At 62.1% G+C, this 25,546-nt stretch overlaps 1 protein-coding gene across 1 annotated transcript; it reads left to right on the top strand.

Moving 5' to 3' along the window:
• Nucleotides 1-3,130: 3,130 nt before the first annotated feature.
• On the top strand, nucleotides 3,131-24,512 carry NCS1 (neuronal calcium sensor 1). The gene is made up of 8 exons (XM_066980710.1): nucleotides 3,131-3,264; nucleotides 16,156-16,180; nucleotides 17,489-17,627; nucleotides 18,140-18,218; nucleotides 18,351-18,439; nucleotides 18,605-18,682; nucleotides 19,007-19,123; nucleotides 19,651-24,512. Exons 1-7 carry the CDS (start codon nucleotides 3,201-3,203, stop codon nucleotides 19,103-19,105), a joined length of 573 nt encoding a protein of 190 aa, XP_066836811.1. The 5' UTR covers nucleotides 3,131-3,200; the 3' UTR covers nucleotides 19,106-19,123; nucleotides 19,651-24,512.
• The last annotated feature ends 1,034 nt before the right edge of the window (nucleotides 24,513-25,546 follow it).

Here is a 25,546-nt window from a genome sequence, read left to right as displayed (position 1 = left end):
TCTGACTCACGATCATTAAGTATTAACCTTAAAATAGCCGCTCTTTTTGCAGTTGATATAATTAACCTCGCGCGTGCGTTCATCCCCCATCCTAGGCTTTGAGCCTTCGCTGCCGCCCGACTCCCTGATTTTCAGGCACAGCAAAATTTGGCTTTTCCCCAGGAGGCAGGGCATGGGCTGCGTGTGCTCTGCTTGCCGAGTTCATGGCCTGGCACAGGCTGCCTGCCGCTGCCCTCTCCAGCACCAGGTTCCCCGGGGTAGCTCCTGCCCCAGTTCCCATCTAAATGCACATTTGGCCAAGCTCCGGGTATTGCCCTGTCCCCAAATGCCAGCAGCGTTGGTGCTGGCCGTGCCCAAGGGACCCGCAGGCTGCACCCCTGGCTCCTTCAGCCCTGCAGCACCGCCGGGTTTCAGATCTGAACACATCTGCAGGGGGGGAGAAGGGAGGAAAAGGCCTTTTTGTGAATTGGAGAGCACTAGGGAGGGGGCTGAGCACTGCTGCTTACATGCAGTGCAGTTGTGACGAGGAGACCCTAATCTGGATGCTAAAATCAACGAGGACGTGTTGGAAGCCCCGTGATGGCTCCTGGGGATGCTCCTTAAATGCACGCAGCGCGGCCGGCCCACGTGGAGCGAAGGCGGCGTGCCTGAGGCCAGCGGCCCCGCTGCGTCCTGGGGGAAAAAAAGAGCTCGCTGCTTTATTAAACCCCGAAGTGAATTCCTGGGGAAGGACGAGCTCCCTGTGGGCGCAGACCTGGCTGCGCAGCCCACGCAGTTCCCGCGGCGAGGCGTGGAGCGTGCTCCTGGCCCTGGGGGGCACAGGCAGCGGCTTCCCCCTGCGCCATCGCAGCGGTGACAGGCAGCAAATGTCACCGCGGGACCCGGCGCTTCCAGGATTTCCATGGCAGCGCGTTGGGGAGCAGGCAGAGGGTGTGCCGCGAGCAAGGAAAAATCCCGAGCTTGTGCTGCACGGGCTGCGTGCTCGGAGGGGCGAGGAGAGCTGGGAGGGAGCCCCAGTGGGATTTGCAGAGGTGCCCTCGAGGGCTGGCCCCACGCTGGATGTCCTCTCTGAGCAAACAAGCCGGCCCCTTTGCTGGCACAAGGGTCGCCTCCGAACGCTTCACGTTTGGCTGGGCAGCTTGGTTTGTGCCCCGGTGCCTGATTTCAAACCCACCAGCCCCAGGAGTCTTTCTGGGACGGGGCTGCGTTCCCCTGGCTGTGGAAATGTCACTGCATCCCAGAAAATGCTCCTAGTGGTGTTATTTAAGCAATAGCAGGGTTAATGCTACTAATTAGGGAGAGAAAGTGACGGGCCTGCACAGTTTCTGATTACTCTTCTCTCCTCTGTGAGATCCGAGCTCTCTATTCAGTGTTCTCAGTGGTGGAGACAGGGCAGTTTTAAATAGCATTAAATCCCTACAACATCAGGTTTGCATCAGCAGAGCTCGTACCAGAAGGCCTGTGCAGCACGGGGAGGGTGCGGGATGTCAGCCGTGCTCCTGCCCCAGCTGCTGGGGGTGTCATGCACTGCGTACATGCAGGGACCCCTGCTGCAGCATGGTTACAGCACCATGACCACAGCTTGGGGAGAAATCACAAAAATGGGTGTTTTGCTGGAAGAAAGGGGACTCACAGGGCATTTTGCAGCAGCTCTGGGGGCAAAACTAAAATCTGATGGGGTTGATGCACGAGTGGCAGGCGGGCCTTTGTCCCTAAAAGCCACCCACACCCCATTAGCAGCTGCGAGGGGTGCTGGCGGGCAGCACAACCCTCGCTGCCTCCTTGCAGCCGGGCACAGCAGATCCTGCATCGCTCCTGGAGGATCCTGCATCCTTCCTGGTGGATCCTGCACCGCTCCTGGCGGATCCTGCATCGCTCCTGGTGGATCCTGCACCCCTCCTGGAGGATCCTGCATTGCTCCTGGCGGATCCTGCATCGCTCCTGGCGGATCCTGCATCCCTCCTGGTGGATCCTGCACCGCTCCTGGCGGATCCTGCATCGCTCCTGCTCGCAGCAGGGCACAGCCGGAGCTCGCCCCGCGGGCACACCGCTGCTGGGGGCCCAGCTGGGCCGTGGCGCTGAAGGAGGGGGGTTTCCTCCTCTGCCTTAACGAGCTCGGTTTTGGAAGGCAGGATCCCGGAGGATTATGTGTTTTGGAAACATCTACCTGGGGAACGTATCCCTGGATAACTGAGTGGCAGGCAACCCTTGGCTGGTTTAAGGAAAAAAAGAAAGCGCGGAGCCAATGTCGCATGAGCTGTGCTCCTCCTCCCCTTCACAACACAGGCCCCCGTGTTTGGTGCTGTGCTCTCCGCAGCCTTGCGGACAGGTTTCGCTGTATCCAAGCACAGATTTGTTTTGTTTTTTTATTATTATTTTCCCCCTCCTTGGCTGCTGCTGCCACAGCAGTGCAGGCATGCCTGGGCAGCTCCGGCGGGGCCTTGGTTGCAACACAGGCGGGAAGCAAAAACCGAATTTATCGAGTGCATGGGCGCAGCTCATGGCCGTGCCTGCGTGCACGCAGAGCCCTGGCAGAGCCCTGAAGCCCTGCGTGGTTTCGAGGCGGAAAAAAAAAGCCGAGCGCCGCCGCTTTTAGCGCTCGCACGGTTTCCCGGCAGTGCCACAAATCTCCGGAGGTTGAACCCAGGGCCTTTTTCATCGAGCTCGGGCTCCACGGGCGCACCGCAGAGCCGGCGGGGGTGCGGGGGGGGAGGCAGGGACCTGCCCTCAGCCGGGGGCAGCGCTGGGCATCCCCGGGGGGGTCCTTGGGGGGGGGGGGGGGGCGTCCCCGGAGCCCCCCAAACCCCAACCCCACAGCGCAGCCTCCTCCCCCTGCGCCGGGGGAGGCCGCCCCCCGTTCCCACCCCCTCCCCGTCCTTTCCCCCCCCCCCCCCCCCCTCCCCATCCCCATCCTTTCCCATCCCGGCTGCCGGAGGAGGGCGGGGAGCGGGGAGGGCGCGCAGGGTGCGCGCAGCCACGGGGCGGCCCCGCAGCGCCTCCCGGCTCTGCTAAACCGAGCCCCGGCAACAAAGCTCCCCCCCCCCCCCCCCCTTTAATCCACCCCCCCACCATCCCCGATCCCTTCCTGCCCTCCCCGGGATGTAGCCCGGCGGGGAGCTTTCCCCCCCCCCCCCCCCCCTCGACCCCCGGCCCCGGCGCTCCATGCCCCCGCAGTGAGCCGGGGGGAGCCGCCGGCCACCATGGGGAAATCCAACAGCAAGTTGAAGCCCGAAGTTGTGGAGGAGCTGACCAGGAAAACCTACTGTGAGTACCGGGGGTCGGGGGGGTCGGGGAAAACGGGCGGCTGTGCCTCGGGGGGCGGCTGGGGCGCGGGGGGCGGCGGCTCCGAGGTCCCCCCCAGGTCCCCCCCAGGCCCCCCCAGAGCTCCCCCCCAGGTCCCCCCAGGTCCCCCCGCAGCCCCTCGCCTCCCTCCGGCCCCTGGCGGCCCGCAGGGAGCTCCCCGGGCACCGGGGCCGTTCCCCGAGCAGAAGGCGCAGGCTCCGCCGGGCTTTGTTGCAAGAATTCAGGGATTAGGCTGGGAGGAGGAAAAAAAAAAAAAATCCTGGGTGTATTTATTTATTTATATATATATATATATATAATGCAGCGGGGGCAAGGAGAGGGGCAGGGAGCCGCAGGAACCCGGCGTTTTCTTCCCAAACCGATTCTCCGCGGCCTGTTTCTTAGCTGCTGGTATCGGGGGGCCGCATCCTGCCCTCAGCCCCCCCCCCCCCCCCGGCCCTGCTCTGCAGCCCCCCGGCCCCGCTGCCGGCTGCGTACCCCCGGCCGGGGGCTCTGCGCCCATAACCAGGGCGTCCGGGTGGCCCCCGAAGTTTGGGGGCGTTACTTGGCGGGGGCTCCTTTGTTGTTGTGCTGGGAAGCGGAGAGAGGAGCCGACACCGGCGGGTTCGGTGTTTTGCTGCGAGTATCTCAGTAGCAGTTTAATAACCCGGGTTTCTGAGTGAGTGGCTTTCCCCTCTGATCCTCCGCTGTAATCTTATTAGTGTGGCTAGCGGCTGAGCCATCCAGTTTTAGCAACCCCTTTTATTTATTATTTTTTTTTTGTTATCCCGAAGGATGCACAAAGGAAACAAAGGCTCTGGCGGTTCAAGTTTGTCTCCCCGCTCGCCGGGCGCAGATATTTCCCCCCTCTCCTTCGCCGGGGAACCGCTAACGTGCACCAGACCTGCGAGCTCTCCCCGCTGTCATTGCTGCAGTCCCACGGCAGCGCTTACCCAAAAAGGCAATAGATTAGGATGCAGCAAGTTCTCCCATATGGAGAGGAGGCAATGCTGGTGCATTGCACAACCCCACACGCCGGGTTGCTTCTCTCTCTCGCCGTCGCACAGCCGGGAGGAGGGCAGCTCGCGGGGGCACGTCCGCACAGCCAGCCCGCGAGGGGTGGCAGGACGGCTTGGGGCACCCCGTCTCGGTGGCTCGGAGAGCAGAAATAGCAAAAAACAGGTGCCAGGGCCAGCCCCCGGTGGTGGCTGGGGCTGGACGTGGGTCGTGGTGTCCCCATGGCGGGTGCAGGTGGGCTGGTTCTGGGTATTGCCGTGCAGGCATCCGAGCTCCGATGGAGAGAGCAGCCTCGTCCGCTGGTGACGTCCAGAAAGCGCTGGGCTTTCTGCACCCTTGGGTGGCCCCAGGCTTTGTGGGGGCAGGTGCTGCCCCCGGGCACGGCACACAGGGAGAGCTGCCCTGCGTCTTCCCAGCAGCGGTGCTGACGGACGCAGCACGGTGGAGCCATCGTCCGGGGGTGTCTCCCCTGCGGGATGAGGCCAGCGGAGGGTCACTGCCTTTGGAATCGCTTCGCTCGCAACTTTCTGCACCTCTCTCTCCCCTTTCCACCACACCTCCTCCAAAAAAGCCTCCTGTCATCTGATCGCTCCCTGGAGGCGCTCCCCAGCGTGTCGGGGTTTCGCAGGGTCTCCTCCGAGGTGGCCGCGTGGTCGGTGCCCCTGCAGCATCCGTGTGTGCCCCAGCACCATGCAGGTGGTGCCTGCTGTGCGGCCATCACTAATACCAGGCCCTGCTTACTGAGCTCTGCTCATTCCCCCTCTCATCTCCGGGATTAATTCCTTTTGCTGAGTGTTTCTGCCCCTTCTCTGCAGCCGTCAAGGCGAGCGTGCACTCCCTTGGCTAGCCAAGCACTGCACGGGGCCCTCCCAGGCACCTCTGGGAGCCTCTGATTTATCTCCAGCCCCTGGGAGCCTGGAAAATGCTGATTTCCTTCTGCTTTTGGGGGAATCTGGGCACAGAGGAGATGCAGGTGGCAGTGCAGGTTTGCACCAGGTGCACTAGGAGGGACGCAGGCCCCTGGGCTGTGCCCGGTGGGCCGGCTGGAGCAGGGGACAGGGGCTCCTGCAGCTGGGGTGGCTCCTGCCCACGTCACACCGCTCCGCGGTGTCGCAGCACCTCTCTGGCAGGTGATGAGCACCCTTTGGTGACCGTCCCTGGTGTGTGGCTGCCGTCACCGCAGCCCCTTGCCACGCTGCTGAGCGGGTGCTGGGCCCCCCCGTGCCCGCTGCCGGTCCCGCTGCTCTTACAGCACATCTGGGTGGGTGTTGTCCAGGGGCTGATAGCGGGGACCTGCTCGTGCCCCAGGGATGCTCCCACGAGGGTGAAAAACGTGTACGTGAAGGGTTTCTCCCGTGATGGGATTTCCTTCCATTGCATCATTTTCTGGTTGTGCGATCTGAAAAGGAAACGAAGCGAACGATGACCGGCCCCATCTTGGCTGGGCTGGGAGGGATGGAGAGCGCTCACCTCCCCCTCACCCCACGCCACTTCTGTGCAGATTTGTCACACCTGCGGGACTACAGGGGGCCCGCACCCCCAGCCTGCGCCGTGTCCTGGTGCCTGGTGGCTTCTGGTGTCCCCCGTCCCCTCTGGTGACACCAGCGCCTGCTGCTCGGGGCCTTTCTCCGCCCCTGGGCGCAGCGATTTGGGGGTGCTGCTGGGGATGCTGCAGGTTGGCCGCTAGAATTGTGTCGCTGCTGCTGCTCAGAGCAGCTCGTCCTGAGCCTGCTGGGGGTGAATGGTGAAGGACAGGAGCTGGGGACCCTCACCTTGGCTCCCCTCCCTGTTACGGTGCCGGGGGGTGGCTTTAATGGCACTCGGGCACCTGAAGGTGCAGAAGGACACCCGAGGGCTTGCCCAAGCCCTGTTGGTTTGGACCCATCACCGTGAGCCCTTCACCATTTCCAGGTGCCCGAGTGCCCAGGAAAATCTGGCAGCACCAAGCGAGCCCTGCGAGGCCTCGGCCTTCCTTGGAGGCCGGGCTGCTGCTGTGCGGGAGCGTGCGGGAGGAACGACAATAATAATGAATAATAAATCATCTCGTTCCTTGTGCTTCCATGGAGCCTCTCATCCGAAAAGCTCTTAGAGTGCTTTATAATCATTAATTTATTAATCCTCCCCATGCCTCGTTGAGGTAGCTCAGAGACAGGTTTGGTTGCTGTGTGTTTTGTCCCGGGGGTGTTAACGCTCGAGACTCGAGGAGCTCCCTGCTCCCCGCGGCTGTGCCCGGCTCCCCTCTTTGCTGAGGATTTAAGCACGTGCTTAACTTGCTCCAGGTGCTTGCCCCAGGGCAATGGTGGGATTTGGGAACGGGTTTATGAGCTGTGCAGGGCAGGGTTCTGCTGAGCTTGTGAAGGTCCTGGGGTGTTGCGAAGGTCCTGGCCAGGCCTCGAAGGCAGGTGGTGCAAGGCAGTCGTGTGCAGCTGTGGGTGCAGAGTGTGCGTTGTGCTTGGGAAGGGCTCGACATGGACTCCCGGCAGAGAAACGCAGCGCTGGGTATCCCTGCTCGCAGCACCACCACCGTGCTGGCAACCCTTAAAATCATGAAACAGGCTTAAAAGTCTGAGGTTGCTTCAGAAAAGCACATTTTCTCTCTCTTTCTGGTCATTTTTTGGGGGTGGCTCTCCAAGTTTGCTCTCCATAGCTTTTTGCCAGGTGCAGCCCCCCTAACACCGCGTTATTTCCACGCCGGCTGCGATACCCCTGGGACCCGGGGTGCCGGGGGAGGCACAGGAGCGGTGCCCGGGCTGCAGAGGGTGCGAGCAGAGGAAGATGCTCTTTTCCCAGGAGCCGCGTCCCACCCACTGTGATCTATTTTGTGGATTTTCAGCTCACTCCGGCATCATCATTTTCTGCTCTTTTACAATAAGCCGCAAAATTGGCTCTGTTGCTCGACAGTAATGCATTGAATTAATGGGCATTAGTTTAAGAGCAAGCTACAAACATATCGATTGGTAGTTACGGGGGTATGTGGCGGCTGGCTAAATTCTGCGGGGAAAAGAAAGAAAATTCTCCAGCCGCAGCAGTTTGCAGCCAGGAAATCGGGGGGGGGAGTTCCTCGGCTGGGGGGGTGCAGGGATGGAGCCGGGGCCGTGGTGCCCCCGTGGTGCCGGCGGAGGGGAGCGGAGGGCCGGGTGGTGCAGCGGAGGACGTCGGTGGCTTCCCACTGCGGGTTTATTTTTATCCTCCAAAGTGTTTGGCCCCGGGCTCCGGGTTCCTCTGCCAGGCCGGTTCGTTTTGGAATCCCTCCTGTTGCTCACCCGGCAGAAACCGGGGCACGCTGGCGAGGAGCGAGCCTGGTGCCTAAGCACCCATTGCCCTTCACTAGCAAACGATGGGGGAAACACCCAGAGCATGGGGAGGCCACAATGGCTGGGTGCAGCGTCAGCCCCGTGTCCCTTCTCTCTGCCCTACGTGCACCGGTTTGGGGTAGCCGGGGCCTCGGGATCCTCTCCTTGGGGGTGAGCGGGTGGTGTGGGGCTGCAGCCCCCCCTTTGGGGTGCCGAGGTGGGCGCAAACCCAGTGCTGGAAGCCCAGGCTGGGCTGCTGCTGGATGCTTTTGGTGTGTAAGGGCATTTGCAGGAGCCCAAAAGGGAATTTTGGGATGGGAGTGCCCAGCCCGGGTGCTGCAGAGGTGGTGGCTGTGGTGCAGGCTCCCGGTCACTGCGAGCTTAGAGGGGAGGGACCCGATTTTATGTCTCCAGAGGGCTGTGGTGGCCTGGAGAGCACCTGCAGACCCTTCCCCGGGGAGACCCTGCTCTCCTCGTGGCGAATCCCACATCTCGTTGTCCCAGGGTAGGTGTGAGCACAGCGAGCTTTGGGGCTTCAGACCTGCAGCACCCAGCCCCTGTGGTCCCAGGGGTGCTCACACGGCTGGGGGGGGGACACGAGGGGGGGACACGAGGGGGACCTTGGCCCCCCCTGCGGCTGAGCGGAGCAGCCGTGGCCTGGTGCTGCGAAGGCATCAGAAGAATCACATTTCATTTATCCCCTGACATGTTAATGGATCTGCTTAACCACTCTCCTGACCTTTGCTGCTGCCGTTATAATTAAGGTTGTGAAACAAGAGGCTCCGAAGGCATCAAAGGAAGCGGCTGCTCCAGGGAGGAGCCCAATGATCGGGGGGACATTCGTGGCCTCGCTTTGTGCCTTCCTCGCCTTCTGGGCCCTCTTAGGGCAGGGGGAGCCCTAAGAAAAGGCAGCCAGGGCCCGTATCCCTCCCACCAGCTATGTGCCTGGGGTGCCCAGCCCCATGCCGTGGCTCCTCGGTGGCCGCTGCTGCGGGTTCCCCGTGCCGGGGACAGGATCCGAGCTGTGCCGGGGGCAGTGCTGGAGCAGGGCTCGCTTCCCCTGCCCCTGCAAGCCGCTCGCCCTCTGGGGCTCGTTCTTGGTCTATGTGTGGAGGGAGGGCTGGCTGTGCCGTGCTGCGTCCGCGGGTGCTTTTCTGGCATCTCCCCACCGATGGCAGGACCCCGCGGAGATGCGCTGGGTGTCCCCTTTAACCTGGTGGAGGAGTGGGTCTTGGGCTCCTCCAGCACCCTCTGCGTCAGCTGCCCACGTCAGGAATCACTCCGTGGTTGGGGACAGCACCCGGGCACCAGGCGATGCCCAAATCCCTGCAGGGATGGAGCCAGTGGCCAGGACGCAGCTGCCCGCCCTGCAGCTCCTCCAGCACTGCTCCCGGCCATTTCGGGTGCTCTGCCCCGCCGTGGGGCATCGCTGCCTCGGCTCGTGGGGAAGCTGGGATTAAACAGGGCCAGGGATAAACCTGCCGCAGCCACCGGCTTGTGCCGTGGGAGCGTTCAGCGTGATTCATTAACTCCCCAGCGAAGGCACCATCCTCTGCCCTTCCTCTGCTGCCTGTACCGCAAAGAGCGACTGCTGCTTTTTCCCCGAACCCAATTTCCAAAGCCTGCTGTCAGCCCCTTGAATATTTAATAAAGTCTGAAAAGGATTTTAACTGCGTATTGGTTTTGCTGTCCGTATCAGCCGCGGGGGAGATGAGAGCAGAGCGGCTCGCGGGCCTGTGTGTGCAGACAGGCCGCTAATGGCAGCCGCCGGAGAGGAGGGCCAGGCGCACACGCAGTCCCTCCGCGGGCTGCTTCCTATCTCAGCGTAACGGGTGGCACCGCTGTCACCTCCCCACTGTCACCACAGTGCCACTCCTGTGCTCCTGACTGTGCGGAGCCGCCCGGACCCGCGGCGATGCTGGCGGTGTGTGACCTGTGGGGACAGGAGCAAGGAGCTGCCTGGGCTGGAATGGGGACGTGCTGGGGTGGTGGTGTCCCACTCCAAGAGGTAGGCAACTCTGGTGGTGCTGGTGTCCCCAAAACGAGGCTGTTTGGAGGAGGACAGCGGCGATGGGATGCTGAGGATGGGTATCCCCATGGGGACGTGTGAGCAGTACGGCTGGGAGCAGGACTGCGCGCTGCTGGGGTGCGTGGGGTGGAGATGTGGGTGTGCAGGGTTTGGGTTAGCAAAAGGAAATACTTCTGGGCTGGCCACAGCATCAGCGGTCAGGCTGTTCCCATGGTTGTGTCCAGGGGGGTGACCCCAGCACCGCAGCCTGCAGCCCTGGTGACCCGCAGCCCCTTCCCTGCACCGGAGCAGGAGGGGGAGCAGATCGAGTTCTTGGGCAGTCTGATAGCCCTAGGGCTGAGCCTTGCTGGGGAGCGGGAAGACAACGTGCTCCGTAATGTTTAACCAGGGCATTGGTTACATATTTAATCCAGAATTTAAATGAAACCAAGTCATCAGGGCCAAACAACCTTCACTTTCCAAACAACCAGCACTTTCCAAAGTGCTGACGTGCGTCGTATGTTAAAAGCTGCCGTCACCAAACGTACCGCGGGGATTTGGGGGAGCCCTGTGGTGCCTTAAAAGGGGGTGATGGATGGCCCCTGCCCCGCGTTGCAGAGCAGGGCAGGAGGCATGGGGGGGCCGGGTGATATCAGGGCCAGCAGCGAGCCCCCGGTGCTGCAGCAGCCTGGGGGTGTCATGGCTCTGCTCCCCTGGCAGCATGTCCCCGCAGCCCCGTGCTGCATGCCAGGGGAGTTTCATGCCGGAGCTGGGGGCGTGCTGTTTGCTGAAGGAGTTTCCGTGCCCACGCTCCAGCCGGCCCTGGGCAAGCTGCTGCTTTCCACCCCCTCTGCCTGCACAAAGTCCCTGGGCACAAGCCGTGTCCTGAGGCACGTGGTGGGCACTTTGCTCCCCAAAAGGGGAACGGCCACGCAGCACCGGCTGGTGCCGTTCAATGCGTTTTGGGGTCTGGAGGAAGCCCCACCACGTGAGCCTGTGGGTGCCTCCAGCGCTGCTTTCAGTCTTTGCTCGGACTGGTGTGGTCCTGGTGAAGGGCTTGAGCTGCTGCTGCCTGCTCGGTGTGTGCTTTGTGGGGAGAGGCTTGAAATCTGTAACAGCCATTCCGGCTATGATGCTGTTAAGCCCGCAACCCGGTCTGCAGGGACAGGGGCTGGAGTTTGGGCTGGGGGTCCTGTACAAGATGCCCCAGCCCCCCCAGTTACGTGTTTGGCAGAACAAGGTGTGAAGCCTGCTGCAAGCCCATGGGCAAAGGGCTCCACGTGCGGTGGGTATTGGTTCGGGCCGTGATGCTCGTCCCTGCAATCCCGATCCCAGGACAAGGAGCAAATCTCAGTGAGCACACGTGTGTCCTGCTGGTCCCGGCTGCCTGTTCCGCGGGGAGGAGCAGCGCGGTTTGTAATTGATGCAGATTAACACTGTGATGATGTTGAAAGTGGAGTTTATAACAGATTTATCTTCAGACAATTCTTAACTATGTGTTTCGCAGAGGTGAGGGGTGGAGTGTGTTGGGCACAAATTGCAGGGTGCGCCAGGTTCACGCGGGAGCGCCGCGTTGTTTTACGCATGAGGGACCAATTAGCTCATGCATGAGCGCCCCATTAATTTACGCGTCAGCACCCAATAAGTTCACGCATGAGTGCCCAATTAGTGCACACACGAGCGCACAATTAATTTACATAGGAGCACCCAGTTAATTTATGCATGGGCGCCCAGTTGGTTGGTGCTCGGTCGCACGCTGGTCCCTGCGCGCGCTCAGATCCTTGGTGCGTGTGCCCCCATCGGTTCTCGCTCGAGGGTCCAATTAATTTATGCACGAGCACCTGATCCATTCACGCACGAGCACCCAATTAGTACGTGCACAAGTGTGTAATCTGCTAATTACACTAATTTACTCCTGAGTGCTCAAGTAGTCCATGCATGAGTGCCCGATAAATGCGCGAGCACCCAACAGAATCACACGCGAGCGCCCAGCGTGGTCACGCATGAGTCCCCCTTTCGCTCACGCCTGAGCACCCCGGTGGTGTGTGCATGATCACCCCATGAAGTTATGCATGAGCACCCACCTCATTTGCGCAGGAGCACCCAAATAATTTATGCATGAACGCCCAACTTGTCCACATGGAATCACCCTGTTTATTTTTGCAGGAGTGCCCATCCAGTGCAGGCATGGGTGCCCAGTTGGCACACGCATGGGCACCCAGTTAGCACACACATAGGTGCCCAGTTGACTCACGTGTGAGCTCACACTTTGCTCACGCAGGAGCACACACTCTGCACACACGTGGGTGCCCAATTTACCCTTGTCTGGGCGCTGCACTGAGCATCCCGGGGAGGTTTAGGCGGCCCCAAGCATCCACTGGCCTGTCTGGGGAGCGTTGTCTTCAGGTAAGCTGGGAGCTGAGTGCCATTTGTGGCTGGAAATAATTAACTCTGGTTTTCCTGATCTGGCAGCCCTGTTGGGGTCAGGGTGCTGTCATGTGAGAGAAGTGTCCCCATAGGGGTTGGGGTCCGGCCACCTCTCCTGCAGCCCTACAGCTGCCCCGTCCCCGTCCTTGCCCTGGTCCTATAAATGATGAGCTCCCACGCGGGGCGGGGGGGGACTCGCAGCCCCGTGTCCTCCCCTCCTCACAGCCTGGCAAACAAATTAACGGGCTCGAGCAATGATTAACCGGAGCTGTTTCTTGCTGCAGTGGCAGCTGGGTGGTGGGAAGAGAGGGGGCATGCGGAGGGCGGGTGGTGACAGCGCTGTCACTCCTCGCGCACGCCGCTGGGGATTGATGGGGAGGAGGGGGCAGGGGGGTGGGAGTTTGGGGTCCTGGTAGCTGGGAGGAGGGGGCTGGGTGCTGCCTGGGGGGGGCTGAGAGCTGAGGTTTGGCCCCTTGTGCTGGGTGTCCCTGTGCACGGTGTGGGATGTGCGGCCGAAACCTTCCTCCTGGCTGAGATGGGAACGGGGACGGACCCAGGGGTGCTGCGAAGGGGCAGCAAGGGCCCGTGGGCGCGGGTTGGGGCAGCTCCCGTGCTGCTCCTGCCCCTGTGCGAGCCCCGTGCTCAGCATTTCCCCATGCATTTCCCCTCGCTTTGACAAGAGCGGCGGAAACAACGGTGCTGACGGCGGAGCTGCCGCGTGGCGTTGTGCCTGCGGGAGGGAGGGCGGCTGCAGCGCGGCGCAGGGGCTCCCAGCTCGGCGATGCCTCTTCCAGCATCGTGGTTCATAACGAATACTGAAACCCAGCCTTTATTTAGTGCCTTTCATCCCGCAGGGTCCCAGGGCACGCTGCATCCATTAAGGAGCTGCTACGTGCACTATTTATAGCTGCCCCAAAGCCTCTGCGGGCCGGCTGTCCCCGGGGACCACCGCCCGTGGCTGAGCCCCAGGGCGGCGGGGATGCGCGCCCCCGGCACCGCAGAGCGGGGCCCTGCTCCGCTGGGACGCGCTGCGGGTAATCCCTTGTCCTTGAGCGCTCGGGGTCGAGCCTGCCTGTGTTGTATCGCTGCAAATTGATTTGCATCAGCTCAGCATCGCACCGGAATCGATGCTGGGGGAGGGGAATGCAGCAGCCGCCGCACTTTCTGTAAGCTCGGGTGCGCTCTGCAAGCTGGAGAGATGCTGAGCTCCCTGAGCTGCTGAGGATGGCTGGGGGAGAGTGTGGGGACAGCCCTGCCCCTGCATGCACCCCCTGTCCTGTGCCCAGGCCAGGCAGCTCAGCCCGGCCAGGAGGGCGCCGTGCCCCCCAGGTTTACGTAGCCACAGCTCCCTGCTGCAGGGACACTCATCAGCATCCCTCATCGGTGCCGCTCGGGGCATCCAAACCCGGTGAGGTTGGGCCGGCTGGAAGACGCAGCCGCAAAGCAGTAACCTGCCTGGGCTCTGTAACTGCAGATACGGGAACCCTCAGAGCTGGGGGTCCCTCCCTGCCGGACCCAGGGAGCCCCAAAGGGCAGCGCCCGGAGCAGGGCACACTCCCCGCGGGTGCCAGGCAGCCGGCTGCGTCCCCGCTCTCCGCCCAGCCCGCGCGTGTCATTACCAGCGTTTCTCCTGTACTAAAAAAAGCACAAATTTCTTAATTGTTTCCTGCTGGAGTTGAAAGGCAGCTCCCAGGACCGAAATAGCACGGTGGGAGAAAAGCCGAGCGGGAGAGAGTGAAACGTGAGTCTCCCAGAGGTGCTGAGCTGAGCACCTGGCTGTGTCCCCATGCTGCCGCTGCCCCCAGAGCTGCACCAAGTCCTGCTCTTCCTCCTCCTCCTCTTCCTCCTCCCGCCTGCCTGTGTTGGTAGCCGTGAGAGCCTGGGGTCACGGGGCTGGTACCCGGGGGCACCTCTGCACAACCTCCAGGCGCGAATCCCATTAGCTCTGACGGGCGTCCTGATGCCCAGGGGGATGTGTGCAGACGAGGCTGCATCTGATCGCGACATTGCTCAGCATCTCTTTTGGGAGGACACTTCTGTGCGACCCTTTCCCGTGACCACTCTCCTCCTACCAAAAAACCCTGCCAAAACAACCCTCCAAATCCCTACCGTGACGTGGCCAAAGCCTGCTGGCGTCCTCCAGTCTTGGTGTTGAGCATCCCCGCACCCTTCTCCCCACTCCTGCCCCCGCAGCCCCCGCCAAACCGACCCTTTGGCTGCCATCCCACTGAGTCCAACCCCACTGCTCCCTTCACCATCTCCCGGGACCATGGTGCGTGGGGAGCCTGGGGCTGGGACCCCCCCCGTGCTCCCACACCCGCCTCCTGCCAGCCCTCGCCCTTTGCGCTCTGCGCCTTTTGCCAGGCATGTTATAAATCCTTCTGCTGGAAAGCTGCTTCCTTTTATTTGCCACCCAAGGTAATTGGCATCTGTTGATGTGGCTCGGGTCTCTATTTTTATCAGCCGTTTGCACATTGACACATCTCCGCTCCGCCTCGTTATCCCGGCGAATTTCAGACCTATTGCTTTTTTATTATTATTTAGATGCACGATGCAAGGGAAATGACTAACGAGGCCGCTCCCCCGTGCCAGCGTGCTGGCAGCGGGCTCCCTGCTCGCGTGCCACCCAGGCACCGCTCCCGCAGCGGGGTGCTTGGGGTTGGGGCTCCCTGGAGCGCTGCACCCCATCGCTCGCCCGCGCCGTGACAGCCTTTCCTCTGCTGAGCACGTCTGGGCTGTGCAGCCGCCCTAATCAGGGGATGCTGTCTGCAAGGCGAGCTCCAGACAGGGCTCCAGAACAGCACCCAGAGCCGTTCAGGGCTGTTGATACGCACCATCTCCTAGTTGGCGTATTTTAGGGTTTCTCTGAAGCCCTGTGAAGCTCCCCAGAGGCCTGGCATGGGTTTGGTGATGTGCTACATCGCCGTCATCCATGTGCCTCGGAGGCAGCGGGCACCTGGGTGGTGAAAAGTGCGAATTCAAAGCTGGATCCGATGTGTCGTGAGCATCCATTGCCGGGCGGGTGTATCCTGAGCTGGAAAAGCCACGTGGCTAACCCCAAGGGGTGGGAAAGCAAAACCACCGCAGGCCGCAGGTCTCCAAGTGTCCCGACAACTTATTAGAAATGCTCAGGCCGGTGCCAGGGGTGGGTTGGGGTGCGATGCTCGGGGCGCTCCGTGCCCTCCTTGCACACAGCACGGCTCCTGCTCAGTCCCGTGTGCTTGACGTGGTTTTGGCATCGGCAGCACCGCATCCCCCCTGCCCATCAGAGCCCTGTCCGTGTCACCATCCCTGTCGGCACCGCGTGCTCCTCTTGGTTTGCTGTCGGGGGCCGGGGGGGGGGCTCCACTGGGTGAATCCTGCAGCCTTCGGCACCTTCCTCCTCCCCCGGGAGGTGCGCTGGGGCGCGGAGCCGTGCAGCGAGTTTGCTGCGGGGGATCCCCGGCGGGCAGCACCGCGTGGAAACCTGACAATACCAGCTAAAAATAATCCGGGAAAGGGGAGGGGGGGGCTGCAGAAAGAACCAAATTTCGCATGCCACGTATTCATGCGAACCCAGAGGGAGCTGCTGCCAAGCACCAGGCTGATGCAAAGGGCAGCATCAGAAGGGCTCCGGAGCCGCAGCGAGCGCTTCCTCCGGGGCTGGAGGGCAGCAGCAGGCGGGGGGCGAGGGGCCGGTGAGCCTGGTCGGGGGGGTGCTGGCACCGATGTATGTGCCAGGTGGGCGCTTTCCCCGGGACGCCCCAAAGCAGACATTCCTGCAGGTGTTTCGGGGATGCTTCGGCTGCGGGGAGGTGGGAGGGCAGGGCCGGATCCTGCCCACACGAACCAGCCCGGCCCCGCACGGTTCACAGCGTCTCGCTGTGCTCCCCTTGCAGGGAGCAAAAATCCTTGTAGGCTCCCTGCTTTTGGGGCTGGGGGGACCCAGCGTGACCCCCGGTGAGCCCCGGGCTGTACCTTGGGGGACACAACGCCTGGGCTCGGGCACGTGGTGCCCGCGGGCACCTCCTCCCCCTTCCAGGCCTGGAAGCGGCTTATGGGAAGTGCAGAGCAGCACCAGCACTGGGAAAACACTAAATTCCTTTTTCTTCTTCTTTTTCCCTCTTTTTTTCCTGTTTCCTCTTACAGTTACGGAGAAGGAGGTGCAGCAGTGGTGAGTACCGGCGTGGCAGTGAGGTGCTGGCTGCGGGGCTGGGGCCGAGGGGCAGCAGCCGGGGGAGCTGGGGGACTGAGTGGAGAGGGGTCCCACAAGAGGTTTGCCCAAGGCATGGGGCACCTTTCACCTGGTAACAGGCCCCTGGACGTTCACAACCCCGTGGTGGTTTTGGGGCTGAAGGCAGCCTTTGGTGACCTGCAGCACCCAGGTGGGGGAAACTGAGGCACGGCGCCAGCACCCGGCGGGCAGCTGGTGCCATCGCGTGTCCCTTTGCAGCCCGGCCCCGACAGGGACAAGGACACAGCGATGCCTCGCTGGCAGCGTGCTCCCACCCCATCCCCTCCGCCCCCCAAAACGCGACGCCCTAAAAAAGCCACCGCTTCCCTTTCATCTCCCTATCAAACCAGTCAAGCTTTTCTTTCTTTATCTCTTTCTCTCATCCTTCCCCCCCCCCCCCCCCGAATGAGTCAGCGCTGCAGCAGCGTGGAAAAGATGTCACCGGCACTTCGGTTTCCCACCTCGCCGCCCCCTTCCCCTCCTCCTCCAGCCCTCGGCCGCTGCAGCGGGCGCTGGCAGATCCGGGCGGCGCGTTGCGTAATGCTCGTGCGCCCTGCGGGGTCCCACGGGGTCCCACGGGGTCCCAGAGCTTTCCCCCCAACCAGGAACCGTCCGTCCCCTTCCCCTGCACCCTCTGGGATTGCCCCCGGTGCAGCAGCGCTTTTTTGGGGTTTAAAGGGTTCCTGCCCCTCTCCCTGTGCTCAGCCCGGGGCCGGGGCAGCCCGGCTGGGTCCCATGGGTGCCCGATCCCATGGCACAGCCGAGCTGCTGTAGGACGGGCATGAGGCACTGGGGTCCTGGGGGTGCTTGTGGGGCTTGTGCTGTGAGCCTTGCAGAGGAAGGGTCTTTAAATGGGAATTTGGCTCGGCAGCAGGGCGTCAGCTTCCCTTGCTTGGGATTTATGGGGCGGCTGCAGCTCTGGGGCTGTGCCCTGCGGTGTGGATGTGCCACGTGTGCTCCCCAGTGCTGCTGGCCAGGCGCTGGGTCCCCATCCCCTGCCGGGTCCTGCCAGTGCTCAGCGTGAATGTGGCTCAGTTCTGGGCTGGTGGCGGGCATTGCTCGGTGTTACCGGTGCTGCTCAGCACTTCTCCAGCTCTGCGGTGCCCACCAGGACCTCGTCCCCCATGGGTCGGGTGCCGCAGGCAATGAGGGGAGCGGGGCCGGGGGCACCCAGCACCTCCGTGCCTCCAGGGATGCGCTCAGCGAGCGGAGCCGCGCGACGCCCGTCCCTCTGCCCTTCCTCCGCAGGTACAAGGGCTTCATCAAGGACTGCCCCAGCGGGCAGCTCGACGCCGCTGGCTTTCAGAAGATCTACAAGCAGTTCTTCCCCTTCGGCGATCCCACCAAATTCGCCACCTTTGTTTTCAATGTCTTCGACGAGAACAAAGTAAGTCCGCGAGCCACGGGCACGGCGCACGGGGCTTGAGGCTGGGCCGGCGGCTGCGCTTTGGCAGGGTGGGTTTGGTGGTGCTTTGGGTAGGGGGGGGAAAGGGGGACCCCCAGGCACTGAGTACGCTTCCTCCCCCTCGGCTCATCTTGATGCTGCGCCTCGAAGCAGCTGCGCAGCGCTCGAGGAGCAAAATATTCCAGCGCTCCCCGGGGCGTGAAATTAAAACGGAGCAGCTGGAGCGAGCGAGCCCCCGCGCTTGCTCCATTCGATGAGAATCACGTGGGGAAAGGCAGTGAGAGAGGAGAAAGGAGATGTCTCGGTGACAAAAGCCCACCCGCGAGGTGTCCCCTGCGCTCGCAGCGGGGGCAGCGCTCGCAGCGGGATGCTGGCAGCTGCGCGTTGTGCGCCGGCAGCTGGCTCGCACCGCCGGGATGCAGGCGTGTGGCACGGGGATGGCAGCGGCACCTTCGCCCCCTCCTCTCCTTCACACTCCTCTGTTCCTCCCCCAGGACGGGAGGATCGAGTTCTCGGAGTTCATCCAGGCGCTGTCGGTCACCTCCAGGGGGACGCTGGACGAGAAGTTGAGGTGTAAGTGTCCCCGTGGGGCGCTCAGCCCTGGGCTTTGGGGTGGCTTCGGGGGGTGGCGTGGGGGTGCAGCAGGTTTTATAGCTGGACAGGGCACGTGTCGCGGCCCCAAGCATCTCCATGTGGCTCTTGCAGGGGCGTTTAAGCTGTACGACTTGGACAACGACGGGTACATCACGAGGAACGAGATGCTGGACATTGTGGACGCCATTTACCAGATGGTGGTAAGCGCCGGGCCATCGTCCCTCGGGTCTGCCTGGGTTTGTCCTGCGAGGGGGCTGCAGGGGGGGACTGGGGAGGGACGAAAACGCGTGCCCTCCCCTGGGGACACCACCCGGCAGGACACGAGCCGTGCCTGCGTGTGACTGTGTCCCATCTTGCTGCTGCAGGGCAACACGGTGGAGCTTCCCGAGGAGGAAAACACACCGGAGAAAAGGGTGGATCGGATTTTTGCCATGATGGACAAGGTGAGGATCACAGGGTCAGACACGTGGGTTCAGGAGGCAGTTCTGGGCCCCCTTCGCCACACCTGGGCTCTCGCAGGTACCTCCCTTCCCTACAAATTCAGGCTCTGGGTTGCCGCGGGGCTGTCTGCGGGGTCTGCGCCCTTTGGGGTCCCCATATCCATGCCAGGTCTCAGTGATGCGCTGAGCCCCCCGTGGCTCTGCTCCGCTGCTGTGGGTATGGGGGCTGGATGGGGAATGGGATCCGAAGGGGGGCCGGTGGCGGGGACAGCGTGGGTGCTGCTGGGGCCCTGGGGTGCTCAGCACCACAATGGGGGCGTTTTGCAGAACGCGGACGGGAAGCTGACGCTGCAGGAGTTTCAGGAGGGCTCCAAGGCCGACCCCTCCATCGTGCAAGCCCTCTCCCTCTACGACGGGCTCGTATAGTCCTGGGGCCGAGCGGCGGTGAGTCCGGCATGCAGGAGCTGGGGGTGGGGGGTCCGGGGGATGCTTCCAAGAGTCTCTCAGGCCACAAGGATGCCCTAAAACCCACCCAGCTGGCAAGCGTTTGGTGGCGGCAGGGCCCGCGGCACCAATCTCGCTCTTGCCTTCAGATGCTGCAGGGGAGGCAGGGAGGCAGCTGGCGAGCTGGGGGCATGGGGATGCTCTGCAGCAATATTCCATTAAATGCTTCATTATGTTCTGTTTCGTTGTGTCATGCCCTGGAGCTGGTTGGTCTCGGGGAAGCTGTGGCTCACAGCATCCTAGGGCTGAGCACCTGTGCCCCGCGGGGCTGTGCGGGGGTGTCTCGGGATGGGTTTGGTCATCACCGTCCATGCAGGGTCCTGCTTTTGTTTTAACCCCCTGGGCTTTTGAGCTTTCCACAATCTTTGTGTTCCCAGCTGGGGACCCCCAAGACGTTTGCAGGGTTGTGGGGGCCAGCGTTTTCCACCCCCCTCATTCTTCCATGGTTTTCTTCCCCCCTCCCGCAGATGCCTGGGGGAAGATGCTCTCCGTGCCATCCGACCACCGCAGCGCGAAGCTTGCCTGTCCCTCTCCGGCCTTCCTTTATGTTCCGCGAGCAAAGGATGCACCTGAAGCGCGAGCTCACTCCCCCTCTCTGCACTCCGAACCAGCCGTTGCCATTCGCCAACTTCTGCTTTTTCCAAAAAAACCCGCAAAAGACCACGGTCTGAGCGGCGGCGAGCGCCCAGGACTTCGGGGCCGGGGGAATGGGTCGAGCGGCACCGAAGGCAGAGCCCCCCCGGCCTCCTCGCCCCCTTTGCTCCTCTTCCCTACGTTTCGGGATCGGACTGCGGATGCGCCGGCGTGGTCCTCTCCTGGGATCCGGCCGGCTGGAGACGGAGCCCAAAGGTAGCGGGGCGCCGGCACCCCGGGGTGCTGCTCGGGGAGCCGAGGCACGAACGGTGACGGGGAACAGCCCTCGCGCCCTCTGCGGTGCCGCTGGCAGCCCAGCCCGGGTCACTAGGGATATATATTATTATAGGATTATTTTATTTTATTTTTTTTTGTGAGACGGTATCGTGCTTTTTCTTTCCTTTTATTTTTTTTGGTGGAAAGAAGTGAGGCTTTTTTTTTATATGCCTATCTCGACGATCGATATCTTTATTTATTCGTTGTAAATGTTGCTGCTGTGTTTAGTCTCTCGTGTGTGTGTCCGAACACCTAGGTGATGATCTGTAAGGTTTACATGCTCATACACTATTGCGGGGCATCGGGAGCCTGCAATAACGATGAAGCCAAAAATCTGCCTTCCCCCTTCTCCTCCGCCCCCCGTATGCCGTGTGCTGGCTGATGTTTGAAGGGGGGCTGGCCGTAGCTTCTTTTTTCTTCCCATTTGCCCCATTTCCTGCATTTTTCTGGTCTCCCTTCTCTTGGCCAGCTCAGCTAGGGGTCGGTTTGGGCAGAACCCTCCTGCTCCATCCCTCTGCTCCCCGTTTTTACCAGCTGGGCCTCCCCGTGGGGCAGGGCGAGGAAGCAGCCGGTGTCCAGCACGTGCTACTCCGCATCGTTTCATTTCCTTACTGCATGAGGAGTATTAACGGAGCCAAGAGCTGGGTTTCTCTTCCAAGCCGATTCCTTTATTACCATTTTTCCTTGGGAACGGTGGCAAGGCGCGCTCGCACCCCGCACGGAGCTGGCTGCGGATCAGCTGCGGGAGCAGCGGGGAGACGCGCAGCTCGGCGTGTCCTCGGCGGGTCGGACCCACCCCATAGCATCTCGGATAGGACACGGGAGGTTCTGCTGGAAACCAGGAGCACAGCCCCGAAGCGGGGCCAGCTTGCGCCCCGCTTGTTCTCTTCTCCCTCGGAGGAAGGCAGAGGGCTGGAGAAAGGCACCCGCAGCACCCCGAGGTGTCACCGCACCCCATGGGGCCGTATCCGAGCTGCCACCATCCCCTCCATCGCCCGCTGCTGCTCCGGGGTGCCGGGCTCGGCCCTGGGGGCACAACGTGGGACACGTGCTGGCACCTCCGCGGGAGGACGGGCGCTCAGTGGGTGCTGCCCAGCGCCTTTTCCATCCACCATCATCCTGCTCCATGAAGCCAGCCGGGCTGCAGCCCCCTCCTGCTCCGTTGCGTTTTGCTCCCAACCTGCCGCTGCTCTCCCACCACCGCGCTTGGCCCTAGGGCCGCGGATGGAGCCACCGACTTTCTGACACCTGCCTGCAGCTCCCGTGGCTGAGCCCGGCCGGTGCCACAGCCCTCGGCCACCAGGGATGTCCCCCAGGACGGTGTGGGGTGGTGGCTGGACGTGGAGGACGTTCTCACGGGTGTCCCCACGAGGCAGGAGGTGACAGCAGTGTCCCCATGGGGTCCGAGCCCTCCCGGCACAGAGGGGCAGAGACGTTGCTTTGCTGCACAGCCTGAAGCTGGGGCCCAGCGGGGTTGGGATGAGGGTGCTTTTCCCACCCCACTGATATTTGGGATCCTGCATTTTGCCAACGCCTTCTCCTTCTGAGGTGCTTTTGGATACCCTTACAAAAACGCTTTTCCCTGTGCCCAAGGAGAACAGACTTCCCCTCCGTGTGCAGTACCGCTGGCAGCGGCTGGATTTGGGGGAAGAGCTGGTTGGGGTCGGCCCCGTCCCACAGGAGATCCAAAGGCTGTGGGGTGAAGCCCCCTCGTCCCCATTCTCCCCCCGCCGTGCTCTGCGCCTCCGACCTCGCTGGGAGGATTTTCCACCTCTCAGCAAAACCCAGGATTCGCTTTGCAGCTGGGGGAGTGCCGTGCATGATGGCAGAGAGGAAGAGGCAGGTGGAGAGCCAAAAACTGGAGGTTTGTGCACCGAAAGGGCTGCGGGAGCTGGAGCAGACGGGGCAGCCCGTCCCCACCATGGAAACCCACTGGATCACCGAGCGCAATTGTAAGACCTGAGCCTGGGAGCCCACGGGAACGTCTCTGCCCCGAGGGTGCCCGTGTCCCGCTGCCGGGGGCTCCTGGAAGGCGTCGCTCCCTCCTCACCCTGGGAACTCCTTTTTCTTGACGCTTTGTGGCTGAAACGCAGCTCCCTCGTGCAGATCTCCGCAGTGCCTCCAACGTCTCCAACTCCGACCTGCTGGGCTGGGCCCCCCGGTGCCAATTGCTGCTCCCGGTGAATGTGACACTACGGGAATCGTCTGCTGGGAAACGATGGACCCACAGCATCTGGAATAATTCCCAGGCAAATGCAAATGTTTGCTCTGTCACTTCCCCCTGGAAGGCTTTTCTTTTTCTTTTTTTTTCCTTTTTTTTTTTTTTAAATGCCTTTTGCGCTGGCTTTGCCCCTCCCAGCCCGCTGCCGTGCTTCAGCTCCACCAGCGCTCATCCAGGTCTGACCGCAGACACAGCGAGCTCTGCCCCTCACCAGTTTCTGGGGAGAACCTGCAAAGAAAGCGGGGTGTGCAGCCAGCTAGAAGGAGTTTTCCACCCCAAAAATACCAAAATTTAGCATCCACCCAGCCAGTGCGGCTGCCTGCAGCCCCTGCTGCTGCTGCTGGCTGGGATGGAGCGGTCCCTCGGCCCCTCTGCCCTCTCTCACCCCTTTCTGAGCATTTGCACATTTGAAAAAAAAAAAAAGAGAGAAAAAAAAATAGGGGTTTTGCCTGCATTAAAGAGCTCTTTGCTGGTTGATGAGGACCGTGCTGGGGGATGAGGGGAAGTTTTCCCAGGCAGAGGACCCTCCTGTTGTCCCGGTGTGGGGTCTGTCCTGCCCCCTCTCTGCATGCTGAACACCCCAGAGCAGATCGTTTCGGCCACAGCACCCAAACCTGGCTGCAGATGTGGGACCCCGGCTTGGAAACTCCTCCGGTCTCTCCTTGGGGCCCCCACCTCCTCCTTGAATATCACCGGGATCCGCAGCTCCTCGGTACTGCTGAAAATAAGGCTTGAAGCTCCTCCTGCTTGGAAATGTTGGCCTTAACCTCCTTGTGCCTCAGTTTCCCCATCGATGAAACATTGGGTGAGCCCCGGAGAGCGGCTGGGTGCTGGGCTGGGGGAGCGCCAGCGCTGGGCATGGCCACGGGGGCTTGGCGGCACCCACCAAAAACCCACCCACGTGGAGCTCCAGGAGCATGGCAGGAGCTGCTGGGTTGGAGCCGACACCACGGAATAATTAATTTCTGTCCTCATTTTCAACCTGGTCATCATTAAAACCAAGCGGCCGGCAGGAGCCCCTCCGTTTCGGGCCGTTCCCTGTGCTCGGTTTCGCGGCTGAAGTGACGCCGCGGTGCCGGGGAGGGGGACCCGAGGCAGAGGCGTGGGTCCCCCCCGCCCCGGTGGCTGCAGCGTGTGTCCCCCCCTCATTTGTCCCGTCAGTGTTGCCTGATTAAAACGCAGTGTCTGTGCTCCCCTTCTTTTCAGTCCTCTGTTCGCGCGCTGACTGTCGCTGCTTTGTGTCCGCCTTTCCCTGCGCTCTGGGACTGGGCTGAGAAGTTTCCTCCTGGAAAAGCAGGAGGAAAGCTTTTTCCTCCTGGAAAAGCAGGGGCTTGGAGCAGAACCCCCCAGCCTCTGTACCGGCACGAACCAGGGCACGAGAGAGAGAATTGAGGCGGGGGGTTTCCTCCGGAGCTGCCCTTTAATCGCTGCAATCGGGTGGCCCTGGGAGTGCTCCCGGCAAGCTGGACGGGGAGCCCAGCCCTCTTGGTGCCAGGGGTGCATCCCCCCCACCCTGAGCCAGGGGGTAAAAAGGGTCCTAGGGGGTCTGAGCCCTGCTTGGAGCAGGACCATGGGGGCCTGGGGGTGGCTGCAAGGGCTGCTGGAGCTGCTCTCAGGTGGGTTTGGAGGGGACAGGCAGCGACCCGCTGCCAGCACAGTGGCATGAAGCAGCTCACCCACTTGGCCCCCATGTAAAGTGAGGGGGTCTGGGGCATTTTGGAGGCCAGCCACACCCGTCCTTCTGCCAGGGCTTTGGGGAGGCCAGGGGCAGGAGGTTGGTGGTGAGTTTTGGGGTGAAGGAGGGTGCTGCCAGCCCCCGGTGCACCGCAGCAGCTCGGGGCTCGCCGCGCAGAGCGGGTCCCCACCGGGGTCTCGGTGGCCCGCACAAGACCCGGTGCTGCAGGAAAACCCCACTCCCTTCTCTCTCTTTGCTCGTGCGGCCGCGAGCCCTGCCCCGAGCAGCAGCCGAGCCCTGGGCTGAGAAGCAGCAGCTCCAGCAAAGAGCCTCGTTTGTAAAGGTGAAGCCTGTCTGCGCGTCCGTGCCGGCGTCCCGGCTTGCATGCCCTGCTGCCTTGTCTTGAGATGAATTCAAGAGCAAACCGAGCAAACCAACCGGTTCCAAACAAACAGACAAACAGACGAAAAGAAAACAGAACCCAGGAACTTTGTGACAATGGAAATAAAAGCTTAATGACGGTACCGAAGCACCCGTGGTCTGTGATGCGCAGCAGGGGGAGGCAGGCAGTCTCTGGGGGGGCACAGGCTGGGCTTGCCACCTCTCGCCGCCCCCAAAACCACCCTGTGCTCTGGGGCAGGGGGGTGCCACCTTTGGGTGCTGGGTGCTTGGAGCAGGGGCTGTAAGGGACACCAGCAGACGGTGGGGATGGGGACACCCTAACCACGTGCTTCCTCAGCTGGGACAACTGGTCGTGTCTCAGCTCCATGCCTGAGCCACGCTCACCCCAAAACACTGCTCCTCCCTTCGCCCACATCCCTTTTTTTTCCCCCTTTTACGCAGCAGACGCGTGCAGCCTGTCCCCACCTCCTCCGGCCCCTCTGCCAGCGCAACAGGCTGGGAGCCGCCAGGGTGCTTTTGGCAAGCAGCGGCCGCCGAGCAATTTGCTATTAATATCCCCTAATTGCGTCTCGCAGCCCGTAATTACGCGCCCTCGGCAGCCCCCTCTCCGTGGCTGGGCGCGCGGAGGGGCTGGCGGCACGGGTGAGGCTTTCGGGGTGGCTCTGTGCTGCCGAGCCTGCTGGAAAGGAGCACCGCAAGGCCCTGCCAGCACGTCCTCGTTTGGGCGAGCTCCTAACGAGGGGGGCTAATTATTGCCGGGGAGGCCAGAGGAGGTCTAAACCAGGAGGCTGGGTGTGCATGGGAGGTTTCGCTTGGAGGCTCGTTGTATCCCGGTGCAGGGACAAAGTGTGTATTTCTATCATAGACTCACAGAACCATAAAATATCCCGAGTTGGAAGGGACCCGTGAGGCTCATCGAGTCCAACTCCTCTGTATTTCTACATATAAATATATTTACGGCTGTGCCAGCAGAGGGCGAGGAGGGGGGCAGGCTCCAAAGGATGCATTTTGGGTGCGGTTACCCAGAGGCTGCTCCCTGCTTTGCTGTGCCCGCTGAGGGTGGGAGCACCCCTCAGCGAGGAAGGGGTTAAAGCCCAGTTTCACACAGGTGCTGCAGGGACTGGGAGCACTGGGAGCATCTAGCGGGGATGAATGA

This window comes from Anser cygnoides, chromosome 20 (genome assembly GCF_040182565.1).
Source record: "Anser cygnoides isolate HZ-2024a breed goose chromosome 20, Taihu_goose_T2T_genome, whole genome shotgun sequence".
Taxonomy (NCBI): domain Eukaryota; kingdom Metazoa; phylum Chordata; class Aves; order Anseriformes; family Anatidae; genus Anser; species Anser cygnoides.
The sequence above is the reverse complement of the archived record's forward strand: the minus strand, read 5'-3'. Positions and strand labels throughout refer to the sequence as shown.

What these genes read in the sequence shown, in the direction of transcription:
- NCS1 (XM_066980710.1), top strand. Translation starts at nt 3,201, where the DNA reads ATGGGGAAATCCAACAGCAAGTTGAAGCCCGAAGTTGTGGAGGAGCTG. An exon ending in GCTGACCAGGAAAACCTACT is followed by an intron (nt 3,265 to 16,155) that starts GTGAGTACCGGG and finishes TTCCTCTTACAG; the next exon opens with TTACGGAGAAGGAGGTGCAG. An exon ending in ACGCCATTTACCAGATGGTG is followed by an intron (nt 18,440 to 18,604) that starts GTAAGCGCCGGG and finishes TTGCTGCTGCAG; the next exon opens with GGCAACACGGTGGAGCTTCC.